This window comes from Haliaeetus leucocephalus, unplaced genomic scaffold (genome assembly GCF_000737465.1).
Source record: "Haliaeetus leucocephalus isolate CR32 unplaced genomic scaffold, Haliaeetus_leucocephalus-4.0 Scaffold526, whole genome shotgun sequence".
NCBI classification, from domain to species: domain Eukaryota; kingdom Metazoa; phylum Chordata; class Aves; order Accipitriformes; family Accipitridae; genus Haliaeetus; species Haliaeetus leucocephalus.
In genome coordinates, this window is record NW_010972962.1 from 2,757,367 (window position 1) to 2,775,724 (window position 18,358).

At 38.9% G+C, this 18,358-nt stretch overlaps 2 protein-coding genes and 1 long non-coding RNA gene across 8 annotated transcripts in view; 1 reads left to right on the plus strand and 2 right to left on the minus strand.

The window, feature by feature from the left end:
• Positions 1-1,180, plus strand: part of LOC104837373 — a 3,405-nt gene extending 2,225 nt beyond the window's left edge. The window contains exons 3-4 of the long non-coding RNA XR_774925.1: positions 176-375; positions 1,097-1,180. This is a non-coding gene — a long non-coding RNA (uncharacterized LOC104837373). The remainder of the gene's footprint in view (positions 1-175; positions 376-1,096) is intronic.
• Positions 1,181-1,229: 49 nt separating this feature from the next.
• On the minus strand, positions 1,230-13,862 carry MRPS10 (mitochondrial ribosomal protein S10). Of its 4 annotated transcripts, none has more exons than XM_010576449.1 (8): positions 13,754-13,862; positions 10,874-10,932; positions 10,697-10,769; positions 9,375-9,514; positions 8,728-8,836; positions 7,547-7,636; positions 7,174-7,270; positions 1,230-1,294 (listed from the first exon to the last, which is right to left on the minus strand). In XM_010576449.1, the coding sequence occupies exons 1-7, from the start codon at positions 13,787-13,789 to the stop codon at positions 7,184-7,186; spliced, it is 594 nt and encodes a 197-aa protein (XP_010574751.1). In that variant the 5' UTR covers positions 13,790-13,862; the 3' UTR covers positions 1,230-1,294; positions 7,174-7,183. The 4 variants fall into 4 exon arrangements, with proteins under 4 accessions (XP_010574751.1, XP_010574748.1, XP_010574749.1 ...); XM_010576446.1 differs by lacking the exon at positions 1,230-1,294 and adding an exon at positions 3,832-3,896; XM_010576447.1 differs by lacking the exon at positions 1,230-1,294 and adding an exon at positions 4,401-6,126.
• Positions 13,863-17,490: 3,628 nt separating this feature from the next.
• TRERF1 (transcriptional regulating factor 1) overlaps positions 17,491-18,358 on the minus strand; it is a 101,364-nt gene continuing 100,496 nt past the window's right edge. For all 3 annotated transcript variants that reach the window (XM_010576452.1, XM_010576450.1, XM_010576451.1), the window contains one exon: positions 17,491-18,026. In XM_010576452.1, coding sequence (XP_010574754.1) covers positions 17,705-18,026 — 322 coding nt within the window. In that variant the 3' untranslated portion in view covers positions 17,491-17,704. The remainder of the gene's footprint in view (positions 18,027-18,358) is intronic.

Below are 18,358 nucleotides of genomic sequence, written 5' to 3' on the forward strand. Positions count from 1 at the left end.
CGGGGAGCGCTGAACCGGAGGGTCCCTCCGCAGCCTTTCCACAACGCGGTTTAAAATTCTTAAACCAAGTTGCTAGCTGAGCTTGCGCTGCTGAAGAGTTGAAGTCACATTAGCTTGCACTGGAGCTTCTAGTTGCTAGCGTGATAATGTATGGCCAGCAGTGTTCTTTTTACAGACCTCCTATGCACCAGCATCTTTGATTCCAGCAATAATATTGGAAAGAAAACCAAGGCAAAAAGCTTGGACTGTTTGTAATCTGTTCTGCTGACCCAGTTCTGTCAGCAGCCAGGATTAAACCCTGTCAGCAGAAGTCTGCTGCTGCTACCTGTGTATCTTCAGCACTTTAATCTGCGTGACATGTTCCAGAGACACAAGGTTTATAAAAGCTGCTTCATTTATTTTAGAGAACTCTGCTAATCTGAACGTAACAGATTCCTCGTTCCTAGCTTGCTGCCTTCATTCTTTTGTCTCCTTTCATTTATCAGTGCAGCAACTCACTTTCATGCTTTTCTTCATCCCCTCTTTTCTACTTCTGCTTTTGCCTTTTCCCTTGTGAGATGCCATTTTTTCATTTTAGTGTATATTTTTAATTGGAATAAATGTATTGATTACACTCTTTTCCTATCCAAATGCAAAAATGGAGAGCTAAACTTTAAATAATTTTTGCCACAAGTTACTTAGGCAGTGTAAGCTACAGCATAGACTGCAGCATATAGCTTACAAAGTTGAATGCACATTTATTTACTATATGCTGGTTTTGTGGCATATAATAAAAAGAAAGATACATAACTTAGGATTCTGGCTTGAAGCAATGTGAAGGGTAAGAGAGGAGTTCATTTCGTCCTTCATCTCAGTCTACCCTTGCTCCTTCTATACATCACTCCTTTCCTGGTTAGCAGCTGGCATGTACACAAAGGCAAGTACCTTGATGTTGCCTTGATATGCTATTTGCATAAATGTAGAGAATAACAAGAAAATAAACACCAGTGAAAATAAAAAAGCAGAGCCAGACCAAATATAGTGTTTGGCAGCTGATGACTTAAAATATAAAATGAAATTTTTATCACAAAAAAACCCCAAAGCTTTCTACTTACAGGCTACTTAACAAAACCAAAAGTTCTCAGCACAAGAACTGAGTGCCTCTGGAGCTGGCCATTTCAGCAGGCCAGTTCAGTTGCAGGACTTTCAGGATGTGGCATGATGTTTTTGGTGAAAGAAGGATAATGATGCTATTATCTTCTAAAGGGTAACACAATCACCCTTTGAAGCTAATTGGAGGTGGTACGCTGACCTACTGAAAGAGCAGGGCATGCCCGTATTTAAGGCAACAGATTTTTAGAACTTCTTTATCCCTCTTTCTCTAGCATTAATGATCAAGAAGTTATTCAGGCAAGTATTTTTTACTTACGTATTCAAGTTACTTGTTTATTCTTAAGCAAAACTAATTTAGCTAATAACAGAACTGCTGGGTGCTTTTGTATTAAACAGCTGTTCTCAAATAGCTGTATTTAGCCTAATATTCTTATTTTGCTAATGAAAACTAAGTTTAGAAACTGCTTTACCACTGCCTTTTTTTTTTTTGCCAGCATGAGTGATGGTGTTGAAAATCAATCTGCAATTCTTTTGACAATAAAATGGCCAATATGTTTACTGACACTCTAATTTCTTACACTGTGGTTATTATAATGTATTGTTAATGTAAAAACCACTGCAATGAACTTGGTATTCGTTAAAGAACGACCAAGCTTACGCACTGAAAAAAACAGGGAATATGGAGAATAAGATAACATCTTAAATGTAACGTCTCTTAAAATTTTAGTCGGGGGGGGGGAGGGGGGGGCATTTTAGAAAGATCCAAGGTACGCTAACCCCATAAGCTGCCCGAATCCATGTGTTGTCTATAGCAACATTAGCTTAAAAAAAACCCAAACCCACAAACATGTATATAGAAGCATATATAATACAGTAGATAGCTTAACTGACAGCTTGGTAGACACGTGCATTCCAGCTTGTACGCCAAAAATCGAAAACTGAATGTGAAAGAACAGGGTGAAGACATGGCCCTAAACCTTCTGTGGACACCCACAAAAATGGATACATTCTTTTCCATCTTTCAAACTAGTTCTGTGGTACATCCATGCCCAGTTTGTTGAAAATGGTTTGGAGAGAGTATGTAAGGCCAGGTTCTCCAACCCTTCATACCCTGCATTGGGACAGGTTACTCGGTGTTTGAAAGTGAAGTAAAGGTATAGATTTGAATGAGACACTAGACAAAAGAGGAAAGAAATCTGCATTAGGACTTTCTCTGCTTTTGGGTGGGTGCCAACATTAGGGAAGAATTTATCTGTTTAAAACTGATCCTGTTTACTAGAATTCATTTTTCTCTCAAGTAGTTACTAAACTAATCTGTGTTTTCAATTTTTTATGTTCCCTCTTGGATAACACAGAATAATTGTTTTGGTCTGAAAGTTTCATCACTGCATTGCATTTGATTTTTGATGGCAAACTAAACCTTCTGCTCTTGGATTTCTTAGCAGCATGACCACTACAGGCTAAAGCAGCTCTTATCAGTTCTAGGTATCTGAAGTTGCTGTACGTGTTTGAAGTTTTGTTGGTGTTACTCAGTTACGATGTCACAGTGCCTCCATAATCTAGGTATTTTAACTTTCTCTGAGCAAAAGGTGAAACTTCTGTACTCTTAATGGCTTAGGGAAAAAGCCCTATGAATATTTTCACTAAGTAACATCAAAAAACCTATTATTTTGAACTGGAAACATACTCTAATACTGAAGCAAAGAAGAGCTAGCATTTACATTGCAGGAGGGAATGAAAGATGAGTGATAATAATGCACTGATGTATGAAAGACCTTGCATCAGCAGATGTGATACACTGATTGCATGCTTTTTGACACTATCAAGTGGCATTTTATTTAAGTAGAAAGAAGAAAACATGTACTTTTTATTAATCACATTTCTTGTAACTCAATAAATAGCATTTCCAAAGCAAGGTACTTTTTGTTACGAGAACTAGGAATTTTGGACTGAATAGTGAGACAGTAACTTCTTCTTCAGAGGGACGCAAAACCCCAAATCCCATAATGCTGTCCTCTTACTGTACATAAGTACGTAGAAAAATGTTATAGAAGAGAAACATTACATGCACTGTGTGCACCTACCCAAACAAATAAATTGCTTGTATTAAAAGGGTTGGTTTTGTGGTTTGTTTTGTGGGTTTTTTTTCGTATTTTTACTCTAAATGAAATACCTCTCTGATTCCTCTATCTTAAAGAAACTGGGTCAGCTGAGGTACTGAGTATAGAGGTATGCCCGTTCCCTGGTGCGCAGATACGCTGTCATACACTCAGATCCTCTGAGGGCCTTTGTGATTTATCATGGTTGACTTATGAATGACTGTCAGAAGTGTAACTTCCACTTTTCACCACACAAATGGACAACAGTGAATACTAGTTTTTAGTGGGAAAAAAACCCTGAACTTGAGAAGACCACAGCAAACTAGTCAGAGGGAAACCTGAGGATGAAATGTTTTAAACAGGAGCAAGAAATCTCCCTAACTTTTATGACAGGAAATTTTTTTTTTAAAGACATTTGTGCTATTTTTGTGGCTGCAAAAGTGTGGAAACGAGAAAGGGTAGCATTTCCTAATGGCGCTTGCTGGGGAAAGCCATGATCAGCACGTGAGGTTCTATTTCCAAATTTCTAATTTGAAGGGACAAGTACTAGACTCTGCCTGTTTCAGTGCAGTTTGATTTAAGACAATAGCAGACTTGAAGCAGTTGTAACTACAGCTTTGTATTACACAAAGAGCAAAATCTTCTCATATCACAGCTTCCTGGGTGAATGACCTTCCCTTGGACTTGCTGCATTTCCAGTGCTCCCTGGAATAACAGATAGACTGTAATTAATTTACTGGTGCATGAAATGCAGAGACTGACAGGAAAGGCTTCTAAAGCAAGAAGCTTGCTGTATAATCATATTAAAGCTAACATGACAATTAAGTTGTGGTAGTGGTATGATTAAAACTAACTGTAGAAACCAAAATTGAAGTAACATTCCAGGCATGACTGATGACCCCTGGCATGTATAAGAAAGGAAAATACACGAGTGCTTTCATGAAATGCTGAGAATGAATTCAGACTGCATCTTTAAATACCTTTCTAAGTGATACAGAAATTACTGTTCACAAATCATTTTTGTACTGAAAGATACTGTCATATGGCAAATGAACCCTGGGTATCTGGGAAATGCAGTGTAATTTAGATAGTTTTTAAAAACTCTTTAATCCATAAGTGATTGGATTCTGCCACAACTGCCTTTGAGCAGTGCCTTTCTCACAATTTTTAAATGGTTAAATGGCTCAAAGTAACGTGAATGCTCTGGATTTAGTTTTAAAATTACTCTACAAACCTGAAAATTTTATAAACAGCTGTTATATATTATTTATATTTACATAATATATTGGTCTGTATATTTTTTGACACCTGAAGTAGGCTGGCAGCTGTTAGTCACAAAGTATTTGTGGAAGGAAATCCACCTCCAGCTTACTGGCAGTGACCAAGGATTTTAAAGATTGAATGGACTCAAGAACTTGTTTATCTTTGGTGCCAATATTTAGCACAGACCTAAAGCAATGTTGTGACACAGGAAGTGTTGTGTTGGCACGTCCTAAGAAAGGTGGCAGAAAAAGCAAAACTGGAGAATGGGAAAAGAAGTAAAGAATGGAAATAGTTTATCCAACAAAATAGTTTATCTGAAGTTTTGTAAGGATCAGGAACATGCTGTGAAAGTCAGAAGCCACATTAGTAGATGGAAAATGTTATCAGAGTGCATTGCACGGTTACGGTGTTCTACAAATGCATAACTAGAGATAAAGACAAAGATGCTGTTAGGCCTTAGGAAACCCCTGAACATGAAGGGGAAGATAGAGGAAGCAGGGAAGGATCACAGTCTTAAAAGGGAGGAAGTTTCATACAGGGTAAAATATGGATGAGAAGTGTGGCCTACTAAGGTTAGTAAATGGCTGTGCTAGTAAATATTGGTCTGTAACAATCAGACTGTGCATAGGTCATTCTGCTTTTTTGGGGTGGATGTGGTCTGTGATGGCAGTTAGCTATGGCTCTGTCAACATAGTTAAGGTCCAGAGATCGCTTTACATGCACACTGGCTTTCCCCAACATATGATGAGGCTGGAAGCAAGAAATTCTCTAATAATATACCTTTCCCAAGATCAAGCATCCCTTCTGCCAGGGGGTTGCTTACATGGGCTAATACCCTCTGCAGCTGTCTCCTAAGCCCGTTCCTATTTAGGTCTGATAGCTACAACTCTGAGCCAACTGAAAAGCCATGCTGACTGGCCATTTAGCCAAAAACTGCAGGCTGAGCGGAGAACACCAAAGACAATAGAAGACGACCTCTTAATCTTACCATGCATCAAACCAAGATGTGGAAAGACTTAGTATTGAGCACAGTCATATTTCGATACTATATACAGCTTGAACTTGGCAGGTGGCTTATGCACAACTAAAGCATGGAAGCATGGCAAATTTGAAGAAAATACAACACAGACTTGAAAGAGGCTGTTCCTCTGAAGCACCAGCTTTATTTAACCAGGTCAGCTCACAATTTCTCCCTTCACTTTATATGGTGTCTGACATGACTTCAAGAAATGCTATTATGACTGAATACTAGGAATGAGAGAAAGGAGGAATAGCTTGAAATCGAGGAAAGCAAACACCTTGAAGGGAGAACTAGGCAGTGTATCTTCCCATAAGGGCTTTGATTAACTTCCTTTTTTCTTTTTTCTGAGGCATATTGTAGAAAGTTCACAGGCAGCTTCCTTTCTATCACGAATGATACCAGCTATAATGACTCTCTTGAAATAGCTCTCCTAAAACAGCTTTGGGCCTCTCTACAGCTAGAAAATGCAGACGATCTTCAAGCACAAGCTTGGTTTCTTGTCTTTCAGCTATGTACCATTAAGATTGTCCATTTCTGTCTAATAATAACACTGGGCTTCTTTTCTTTTATGATTGTATAAAACTTTGAGTGGTCTTGGTAAGTATGATCCAGCCTCTCTGGTTGTCTTGTCCTGTGACCCAGTTGGCTATCCTGTAAATTCTGTTAATAGCAGTCAAATCAAAGCCACTCCCTTAATAGTGAAGCAGATTCCTGCAGCTGTGCCCTTCCTGCTAACCTAGGAAAGGTAGAAATGCTTAACGCAATCTGAAGGTAAAGTGGATGACAACTTTGCACCTAGTATTATGTCATTTGATTCATGGTGAACTAACCTTCAAAGCAGTTGAGCACTCTTTTGCTATTTGTACTGTTTTTCCCCTCTAAGTGTAAGTAGTGTCCGGCTAGGCTGGGTTTACAAAATAACCGACCAAGCCAGTTTAGAAAAAGGCCATGCCTTTCCCTGTAGTGAACTAAAACACTTAATGCAGTGTTTGTCCTGTCCATAATGACACTTTGCAGTATCCATTTGCTTTGCAACATGATTCTACAAGCACTTCATTTAAGTGAGAGACGCAAGCCTGTGGAAGTCTCAGATTTGTACTGTGATCACTGTGTTCTCTGTTAGCAAGCAGTTACTAAGACTGGAAATAAGGCTATTGGAACTACAGGAGCCTAGGAAAGGCTCAATATGCCTCAGTGTCCTCTAAGATTGTGATTTTTGACTTACTACAAGTTAATATGCAAGCTGTATGTACACCTGGGATGCAGTTACTTCAAAGGAGCTACAGCAAAAAATGTGTAACAAGCTGGCATTCATAACATTAAACGTTACACAAACACGAAGTGGATTTTGCAAGTATTTCAGAATTCAGAAGCCATTTAGTATCAAAAGGAGATTGAGAATTGTTATATATATTTGTACATTTAAATACACTTTTCTATATATAAAAAAATTTTTAAAAAATTAGCTTTCTACAAACATATTATAGATTACCATAGTTCTTGATCACAGAGTATAGTCAAACTTCTTCACTTTATAGCTGTTTAGTCTACGTGTACTGGAGATATGATCAAGAATAACTTGATGAAACAAGAGTTTATATAATTACTTTACAAGAGAACTTTTATTTAACAGTAGACTTGTCTCAGTAAATTAGGTTGATAAGAGCAACTAATTTCAGCACTAATGGAGCAAAGTACCTGAGTGAGTTCATGACTTGACTTCAGTTTCTTCTACTTGAGGTAGTGTATCCCAAACTGGTTCCTGAATGTGTTCAGGTATTTTCTCTATCTTAGTCTAAAAGGAAAGCAAAGCAACCATTTATTATACCAGCTAGTTAACATCTAACTACCTTGCTTTATTTATTCTGGTTTGAGAGATTTATCAGATTAAAAATGCCACCTAGTGGCATTTTCAAGCAATACAGCCTCTTTACCATTTAATACTTTGGAAAAATGTTCCTTCTAAACCACACACATTTCCTCTGCTGACTTTCTAAAGACTTCAGTAGTTATTGGTACTTGCATCAGGACCTAGCCTCATAACAGTTAATAGTGTGAGGTGGAAACTTACCTTTTTTACTTCCATGGCAACCCCTTCAGGTAAGTTCCGTTGAACGTACTCCAAGTAAACTGCAGCAGTACTACTTGTTAGGTATTTTAACTAAAACAGAAGTAATGTTTTTTTTAATGAACTACTATTATTAATACTTCAAACAGAATAAATAAAAAAAAAAAGAGCTTGCCCTTCTCTAGTTCTTGCTATGGGACCAAACATCTTACAGGAAGGCAGGTTCCATAATATTGAACAGAAGCAGTTGAGCTGTACACAACTCTCATGCAAGTATAAAGTAGTTCACAGAACTGCACATACTGTCTGTGACCACATGCATTGATTATGATGGAATTGGTGGATCTTAACACTGCAGGTATCAGATTAAATTAATTACAGGTTATGCAAGAATCACCAGCTTTTGAATACTCTCAAAGTTCAAGCTGCTTATAAATCCTGCTACTCCAGAATTCCATTGAATTACTGATTTTCTAGTCTCTCCTGGATGGCAAAAATAGTGCTTACAGTCTGTGGGCAGCCATTTGTACTCCACTAATGTCTGGGGACTTAAAGCAAAGTCCTATTTTGCTAAGCACTGTGCAAATATACAGTAAGAAACCCAGGAGCCACAAAATGCTGGCAGTAAACCTTTCTTCTAAGAAAATCAACCACAGCTGCATTCTAAACCATACAGAAGTCTGTGTCATCAGCCATAAAACTAGTGGTTTGTATACACTTCCTTTCTGGTATTTCCCCCCCACAGTTTTAGTTTGCCACATGATGTTGCACAGGGCAAAAGTATGTGTGTTCAAAAACATCAGACAAACCCTTAGTGACTGGTAATGACAATGATTTAGCTGCATCTCCCGCTGTTCTTGAGAAAGCTCCTATCCCACTGATTCTTGGAAACCAAGAGCATAACACATATAAAAATAACCCTCAATTCTACCTTATTTTTTAATCATTCTTTCAGCTGTTAAGATGATGGTCAAAATCAGCCTTTTAATCCAAAAATTATATAGGCTGTACATTCAGAATAACTTGAGCTACATTTGATGTACCTAGGTCAGCTGTTTTCTGCTATTGCCTGCACTCTCCTCCCCAACCCAAGTAAATAGAAGTTTGTGTTCACTCCTGAGTTAACATCTTTGAATTGTGCACCTAGAACACACTGTTTTGGTTTTTTTTTACATCCTTCTTACCTCCAAACACATGTAATGTGTCCTCATTTCATACTGAACTCTGTGCTTCTTGTAAATGTGTACAGATTTTAAAAGTGTCAATCGTTCTATCTTCTTTGGAGGCTTATGTCTGAACAAAGCACAAAAAGAAAATTTCATTTTATATAAAGGATGCTAATACAAATTATCTGAAAGATTATGCTGAAATCCCTGTTCTTATCTGACATTTAGAAGATCTGCAAGAAAGTATTACACAGGTACAGTTTATTATTAACCCACATGGGCATGGTTAATACTCAGGTATTAACAACATTTGTTCAGGGAAGCTAGAGCACTGACGACTGTACTTAAGAGTACTGTCAATATCCTTCATGTAGTTAAAATGCACTTCTACTATGGCAGTGCTGAGTGTAGAACTGCTGCTGCCTTCTCATCACTGTGCTTGCTGCTATCTACATGGTTTAGTGGGCATGGATGATGGTTGGACTTGATGATCTTGAAGGTCTTTTCCAACCTAAATGATTCTATGATCTAAGAAGTGTTAGATTTATAATCTGAGAAAAAAATGTCAGATTACACCTCTTTCTTCTGAAAAAAAGAAAATACTTCTAAGCACAGAACCTGAAGAAGCATCTGATACCACATCACTCTACAGATCAGTTACTTACACTTTTTCAACAGAGATGCCAAGTTCTTTAGCTGCAAGCACTGCAAAATATTCATAGCTGTCCAACACAGCTTTATCGTGGCCTTTAACTAAAAGGGACAATCTCTTGTACAGTATTTCTGGTTCATCTGAAATAGATACCTGCATTTTTAAAGAAAGGACAAGAGTTACCACTCCATGTTCTCCTTTATTAATATGTGCACGGCATATTTTCTTAGCCTGTGCGCCCCACTTATAAAAGAGGAAAAAAACCACACACTGTTAGCTGCTTATTTTAGTTTATCTGCAAGAGGCTGACAGTATTACCTTGATTGACAGTTCTCACTCTTATCAGGGAAGGCAAAAGTATGAGGAGATACCCAACTTCTGAATATTTAGGTAAAATTCCTTGATCAGAAAAGGAAAGGGAATGCCAGATAAATATAAGGAGGACAACACTATCAAAGGCAAGAGTGAAACTCATTGCCTAAGCAAGTCTGGAGCAGCAGTATTTGTATTTTAAATAGCAGCATGAGAATATGTGAAATTCTCAGACTTTGCTTGGGTATGGACAGTAACTAGAACCTTATGGGCAGTTACCAGAATTCTCACTTTACTAAGTCAGTTATAAGGCTACTTTAAACACAGTAGGCTTCCCCAGGCATATTATCCTTCATGTTTGTCCAGGTAAAAGTTTATGACTTTCAGTTAGAGCTTCAATTTCTCATGGCCTGGGCTCACTGATCATCTGAAAAGCTTTGATGTGTCCAGGAAGCACCGATTTTCCCACAGATTTACTCCCAGGCAGTTTTAGCACAGTAAATCCAGCACGTACCACACATGGCAGGAAGGCTGGTTCTGCACTGTAAATGTAATACTACCTATAAGATTTTGGCTTACTTGCATGTATTATACAGATTGAACACATGCTTTTGAAGTCCAAGTCAAAAATCAAAGCATTCAGATTCTAAAAGCAAGATATCTACCACATGCCTTCATGAACTTCCCACTTCATCAGCCTTAGGCTCCCAGCTTCCAAGCCAAAGGCCTTAGGCTGCCTAAGCTGCTGCAGGCGCTGAACTGAATGTGGCCAAAAAGCTGGTATTTCATGAGTTACAGCTACAAAGAGAAGGAGGGAAGTGAGTAAGAGGCAATGTGAGCTATAGAAATCTTGCTGGAAAAAAAAATCTCAAATACCAATAATCTAAATTGTTTCTTTCTCTACAGCAAATTTGACATCATTAAGACAGAACTTTAAAAAGCTGCAATAAAGGAATTCAAATTTTTCTGTACACCCCCTTTATTACTAAGACAACATACAAAGTATCATTATAAAACACTTACCAAAGGATTAGTCTTAGACTCCTGTGTATCAACATGGGATCCAGCCAGCCGTACTCCCATCAAGTTGGAGTTTCTAGAAATGTGGCAATGGGGAAAGCATAAAATAAGTTGTTAAAGTTGGATTTTTTTAGGGCGTGTGGAGGAAAAGCAGAAAGAAGGAGGGTCTTTTATACTTACGGAAGAAAACACTGCTTTTGCATAATTCTGCTTGCATAATTGGCAGGAAAAGCTGATCCCTGTATAAAACAAATAGGTTATGGGGTTATTTGACCCAAACCAGAAACAGGTTTATTAAAGGTACTTTTTTGCATGCTAGAGCATAACACATTCCTAGGCATTGATCTGCCAAACTAGAAAGTTTGCTCTATTGGGAAACACAGGAAAACAGGAGCATGGAAATGTATTTTAGTATACAATAGCACCTAAAAAAAGGAACACAGTAAATGAACAATGTAACAGTATGCACTTATTATTAACAAGGCACCTGAATAGCAATCACAAAGCTTTTTTTTTTTAGCATAAAAATATATTTTGTGTGGCATCAGATTTCATCAAGTGACACACCTAAGTAGGACTTGCTGTTATAAAAGCAATTGAAAACAGTATCCTATACATGCAAAAATTCAACCTCTGAATTTAACTGGAAATTTCCTGTTTTTTCAGCAGAAGTTCCTTGTGATTTTGAACACTTGTTCTTTTGAAGAGAACATTTAAATACAAATACATCTGACAAGTAAATGAACCAAATTTAAAAGATAACATGATTTTTCTGTGTTAAAAAGGGAATACAACTGTTAATCAAGATGTAACATTACTGTCTTTCATACCAGAATAATCGCTCCTTTCTGAACGTTATGTGGCTTCTAGCTTCCTTCCACTAATTCTCAATTTGGCAAAGTTATAGACTACTTGAGGGGGAAAAAAAAAAAAGGAACCAAAACTTTTACTTGCTTAAGAGAAACTCAGGGCTGCAGCAGAATGCTGAAGCAAAATTAGCTACTTATCCAGCCCCTTGATACTCTTATTTAACAGATGCTGGAATCATAGCTTTAAGAGAGAAGACAGACACCCTACTCATCAGTTATGTAGGTGACTGTATAATCAAAACATCAGAAAACAGCCAGAATTGACACTTTTCCAGGTAATCTTAATTTAGTCGCTCAAGGATGCACGTAACTAACTATATGATGTCATTAGGTCCCTAACCTTCTCCAGTATGCATTATACATTAATTACAGATCAGCAGTGAATGAAGTTGTTTCGTAAAGTAATTTGCTATTTGTCCTACAAATTCTGCATCCAGCAAGGAAGATGACTGTAGTAAGAGGCAGGAGAGTTTCCAGTTTACAAAGCTGACTGTTGTTTGGAGAGCATAGCTGAATGTTTCCCCTTAGGCAAGCCTTTCAAATCCAGATGTTCACACATAAGCACTGGTGTTACATTCTGAAGTGCACGACACAATAAGCAACTTTAGGAGCACTGAATATCTGCCACTATGGTTGAGGACCGTTCAGAATGTTTCAAAGTTCATGTTGAGAAGTACTTGACCTTAATACCTAAAAATAAAAAAATATATCTGATAAAATTACCTTGATATTTGCACCTCAATTCAGTATCTCTGAAGTCAGAGTACTGCCTCCCTTTCATTTAATGCCAATATGAAGTACACTAACATCATCACCTGACACCACTTCAGGGAGCAGATAGGCCCATGAGCATAAAAGACTGTATTCAGTGCAAGGCTTAAACTATGTGTGCAAGTACATGGCACAGAACCTGACCCCAGATGACAAATGTAAGACTACTGACTGGAAACTTAACTAGAAGTTGTACCTGGTTTTGGTTTTTTGTGGGTATGCAGTCTCTGCTATACATTCTTTTACTTCTAACTGCTTAACCTTGTAATATGGAGTTGTTATTGCAAAGATATGTACACTCATAGCATACTGTGTTATGTGGTTTTGGATGCAAACATTTCAGTCTTCATGTAATAAAAACGAATAAAACAAACCACAAAACAGCAGAGTTCTATCCCACATACTGAGCTCTGCAGCCTTTACAATATTCTATTATTCCCACCACATGCTGCCTCTTTTTGTTACTAATTATGCAGGTATGCACCGAGTCAAAAGTTTTTGTAAAATAAAGGTGCTCTGTGCAAATTTTGACAAAATGATATGTTGAGTACCTCAGGTAGTAAAGATAGCATTCAGCAGGCAGTTAAGTATATTTTAACAGCTTCTTTCATTCTCTGATTTAAATAAACTTGACGCACTCTTGCTAATATGACCATCATAGAAAGTGGAAGAGACGCTCAGACTCCAACATAACAGAATTCAATTTCCTGTGTGAACTAAGGCCTTGCACAAAACAAAATTACACCTTTTCTAATGCAGAACAGCGTTCATTTTGTTTGGCTGAGAGATTCTGAAGTACTCAGGAGGAGACAGATGCCCAAAAGTTAAGCAACTCCAGAACACAGCACATAGAGTTTAGGGCTTCATAAGATGAATAGGAAACCCCCAACATCAAATTTTCTCAACTTGAGAGAAAGTAATCACCCTTCAGAAGTCAAAACCAGTATAAAACATCGATAATGTAAAAAGTTTTCCTATTTTTTTTACGGTATAACTTCGAGAATTGAAACTTTAAGACTAGAAACACACTTGGCACACGACCTCCAAACCCAAGTCATCTATTCTTCATCATTCCTTACACGCAGAATAACCGCCGCAAAAACAGGACTGCAGGAAAGTTTTGAGGACCCGCTACGCCGATGACAGCGGGCAGAGACACAGCCCCACGCTGGAAAACCCCAACTCTCCCGCAGCCAAGAGGAAGCCACCGAGAAGGGCAGGCCGGCTCCAATACAGCTCACGCCGGGGACGCGATACCGGGGTTTGCACAGCGCCGAGCACCGGCCCTCAGCCCTGCGCGGGGACCGCTGCTCCAGCTCCCTTTTTCCTCTCCCCTCAGCAGTGAAGACGCCGAAGGAAGGGAAAAAAGAGATGAAGGAGAACGGGCCTTACCCGTCCCCTCTCCCGCCACACATCCCACCTGAAAGAGCCGCCGCCACAGCCACCCCACCGCCATCTTCTCTCCGCCCCAACCCGCCGACCATAGCGAACGGCCCGGAAGGAGAAAAGCGGATTCATCCGCCGGGCCCACAGGCGGCCGAAGAGCGCCCCCGCCGCCATGGCGGAGCAAGCACCCCCGCTGAGGCTGCGGTACCGTCGGGCAGGGCCGCGCTCGGGGGTGGGGAGACGAGTTGGGAGCTCGTATGGCGCCGAACGGCGCCATACGAGCTCCCAACTCGTCTCCCCACCCCCATCCCCGCCTCCCCCGAGCGTTGCCTCAGTACTGACCGACGATGTAACGGCTCTCCTCATCTCCGCGCGCGCCCAAACCGTTTCCCGCCAACGGTCGCCCCCCGCCCCCTTCCCCTCACAGACGCTCTCCGTCCTGTTTTTCCAGGAGAGGACACCCAGTGCCGGAGGGAAGAAAGGAGGAATTGTTAATTTTTCCGACCCCGAGGCAGGGCAGGTGACATTACTTTTTTTTGCTGAAGGTGAGAGGTAAAGGGGGTTTCTTCAGCTTTCTCCCCCTTTCTGAGAATGCTTTTTACCACAACTCGTTCTTACTAAGAATACTCATGTATAGAGGTGAATACATGATTTTTTTTTTTTTTTTATGGAACGAGTCAGGAATTCTTTGAAAAACAATTACACATGAAGCTAGTTTTCAACCGTCTTCCCCCCTCTTAAAAGTACTTTAAAAAAAAAGTTATACAACCCTGTTAGCAAAAACCCAGCCAACTATATTTTACCAAAGTATAAAAATGACTGGAAACATCATATAAACCCTTTCTTTATACACATATAAATAGCAGTTAATATTATAGCACAGGTTCTGATCAGTACCAAATATGTAAGGGCGGGGAATAAACAAGTACTAATTCATGCCACTAAAGCCATCCTAATACACACATCCAGGCAGGTAGTAACCTGAAATTAAGCTGTGTGCAAGTCAAATGCTAACAGCAGGAACCTGAAACCAGCATAGATCACAAGCTATATCAAATGTATATTTTTTTTATTTTGTTACTTCCTCTGCCACCTAAAATTACAGTCTGCTTTTTACACTAAAGCACCTAAAATATTTACAACCATCTTCTAATAAAATAACAGTTAAATATTGAAAATAAGATTTTTCTTATAAAATATGTTTTCTATATGTACAGGTTTTATCAAAGAGGACTAAGTTCAATAGTGAACAGTTTGCCATCATCAACCATCAGCAAGAAAACAAATTTTCTGAAATAAAACTATGTCCAACTTATGTACAAATAGGCAGAACAGCATCTGTTTAACATCAGCCAATGCAACACTTAATAATGAAGTCAATGTTTGAGGCCTAAATCATGTACTGCTTAAGAAATGTGCATTCTCTTTCCTTTATGAATAACTTCTTTGGTTATCGTTGTTCTATTATCTTCTTGGCTGTACAATAAAACAGCACCCGATTAATGATACAGAACCAGGCATATATATGTATATATATTTATATATACTAGGTTTAGCACAGATACCTGTCCAATTGTTGCTAGAAAAGTTCCACTGTAGATTCTTTAATATAGAGCTGCTCTTCAGAATCAAGCCCACAAGTTTCTACTACGTTTTACTTTTCTTCAAGCAGAACTCTCACTGACTTCAATTATCACTTTGCTTAAACACTCATTTTTTTCCCCACCACTAACAGGGGAATCTGAAAACATGCTTCCATTTTCCAGTGCAGCAGCCTTTCTCAGAAAGATCTTTTAAAAGTTCAAAATGATCCAAGTTTGGAAGAGAAAGAGTAGACTCTGCCAGGTTGTCTCTAACACGGGCTCCTAAAAGTCAGCACAAGTTACCGCTCACAAAAGCCTCTACTTTGCAAACCACTAAGACCTGCACAATCTACAAGATTTATTATCAGTGGATCTAGTTGGCAGCATACAGCTGAACACCCCGTCTGCTGAACCTGGGTTGCATGGCCCCTGTGAAAGTAACATGTCACAGCAAGGACAGGAACTGCTGGGAAGTCTGCTGCCTGGCAGTTCGTGAAAGAAAAGGCAGCTGCTGCCTGATCTCCTGAAACTCACAGGTACAGTCATTGAGAACATGATCCCTTATGTAGCAGAAGGAGCGAAATTCCACCCGCTGATCAAAACCAACTAAAAAAACCTCTGAAAAAAACCTCTGAAAAAAGCCCACTAAAACAAACCATGTACACAGGAACATCACTAACCAGAAACCGTGAAGTGATTTCAATTCTCCTGAACGGTTGTTCTTTAGTATCAGAAGATTTGATCTTAAGTAGAAACTTCAGGTCATTTGGCTTCACATACTTGGCTTTGACAGAGAAGGCACCTCTCTGCCAACGAGTCCCACTGGTTTTGAACTTGTGTGGTCTGGTACTCCTATATAAAAGTGCTGTGATTTACCCTCATTTTGCATAGTTATACAAGGAAGAAAGACAGTAGAAAATAAGATCCACCATCTCTCAGATTCTGTTTAAGATGTTAGGACATGGCAAAAAAACCCCAATAAACCAAAACCCAACCCATAAAAAAAACCAAACAACTCTGAAATCTGGAAGATCTGAAATCAGCCTTACAAAATATTTTATAAAGTCAGCAATACTCTTCTACTGTGCAAAATTCACAAGAAAATCAGTGCTGCTACCTGTGAAATCTCTAAAATCGGTATTCATATTCTGTAATTAAAGGTCCACTCAACCTAACTCCAATTCTTCCTTAATCCTTTCATTCTGCAAGGTACAATTCTTTTGAGATCTTATTTACTTAGAGAACCAAATCTATATTTATATAAATGGTGTTAGACATCCAGCATGTAGATCTGAACCTAAGGGAGAAGAAATGGTAATTAAACAGCAATGTCAACTCACCTTTAGAGTATGTTTTACTAAATAAACAACATTTGAATTTCATGTAATGAGGAGGACTGAAAATGGCACAACATTATATCCCTACAAGTAATAACTAAAATGTGCTGAAGGCATATACTCCATCAATCTCTGTTCCACAGGCAAGAACCGCTCCCTGTATTTGCCTGGTGAGAGAGCAAGCTCCTGCATTGCTCAAGCATACACTCTCCTAAAACCACTGAGATGGCTGTTCAACAGTGTGATTTATTGTCACAGCAAAATATATTTCCAGTGCAATCTGATTACCAAGGCGGTGTTCCTGATTCAGTGTTCCCATCAGATGATGTGAACCACAGTACAATCATCTTCTTTCTTCAATTCTTGAATTAGGTCATTCTAAAATCAGCAGATCAAAACCTTGCAAAAATGGAAGCTCTGAAATGTACAGTGTAACCAATGCTTTTACAAACTGCCTAACATGTATGCATTAAGGCAAGACAGAACTGAAAAAGTACTGCAATACTACAGATGATACTGTCACTCCTGTAATTATTTCACAGTTAAATCAATCCCCCCCCCCCCCCCCCTTAAAATGATAGCACAAAGCCAAAGAATGTAATCATCTCCTTAGCAGAGGTGACATTTAGTCTCTAGAAGATGCTGGAAGTGATCCAGTATAGGCAAAAAAAAAAAGTTCCATCAGAAGTTGTGAAGATCACTCTTGTAATTGGGCTAAAATGAAAAGAGTTAAAGACTAAAGATCCTACCAGGATCATCTGGCAGGAAGTGATAGCAGAACCATGAACATCTATAATTAGTGGCCTTGGAAGATATCAGCAAAATGAGCTCAGATAAAAACACCTTATAAGAATATTTGTACCAATTATTTATTTTTTTCCCCAAAAACACAAATTAATAAAAAAAAAGGGAAAAAAGCAGATTTCTTTTTTTCTAGACCTGGATAAAAGAATTCTCATTTTCAACAGGTAGTTTACAATCAATGGGGAATAAACAAGCAGTCCACGTTTCCTGATTGATCCATTCAGGGTGTGCTCAGTAGCTGTCTTTATCAAACAACTTTATTTACAACTCAGCATCATCCTGCAGTAGATCTGCATCTTCATCATCCAATAAAAGGTCAGCATCCATGACTTCATTCTCTTCCATGACATCACCCAGCTCCTGAACAACATCGTCATCAATGTCACCAACATTTTCAACATGTTTAACCAAACTCATGTGATCCAGAGGGATCAAACTATGCCCAACTGGCCCAGTAGTTCTTGCAATAGTGGCTGCCATTTCTGCTGCCACAGCAGCTTTCTGAGCCTTCTGCCTTTGCTGTTCTTCTTGTTGTCTGTGAGTCTTCATATGAGCATTGCGGCTTTTGATTTTGAAAAATACCCTAAATTTTAAAGGAAAAGAAAATCAGATAAAAAATGCATTGCTTTTGATGAAGTGAGCCAAAAAAGACTCAACAACCTATCAGTACATTTGCTTCCTTGTCCTGAAATAGAAGTCAGTGAAGTCTGCAATGCCATGGTGAGAATTTCAGGGACAGACTACCAGATTTATACATCTTGACAGTATCAAAATTGCCTATTCAGACTCTGCTGGAGGTATTTTGTAGCTCCCACAGTTGCTTCAGTATCTCTGCATATCCTAATTCTCCCTGTACTGAGTTTCACCAAATCTTGCACACCAGGGAAGAAGTGAAGAAACCCCATCCCATGTTAG

Coding starts and splice junctions, on each gene's coding strand:
- MRPS10 (XM_010576449.1), bottom strand. CDS start 13,789: ATGGCGGTGGGGTGGCTGTGGCGGCGGCTCTTTCAG. Junction 10,933..13,753: donor TGTGGCGGCGGCTCTTTCAG/GTGGGATGTGTG, acceptor TGTTTTATACAG/GGATCAGCTTTTCCTGCCAA. Junction 10,770..10,873: donor CAAAAGCAGTGTTTTCTTCC/GTAAGTATAAAA, acceptor CCACATTTCTAG/AAACTCCAACTTGATGGGAG.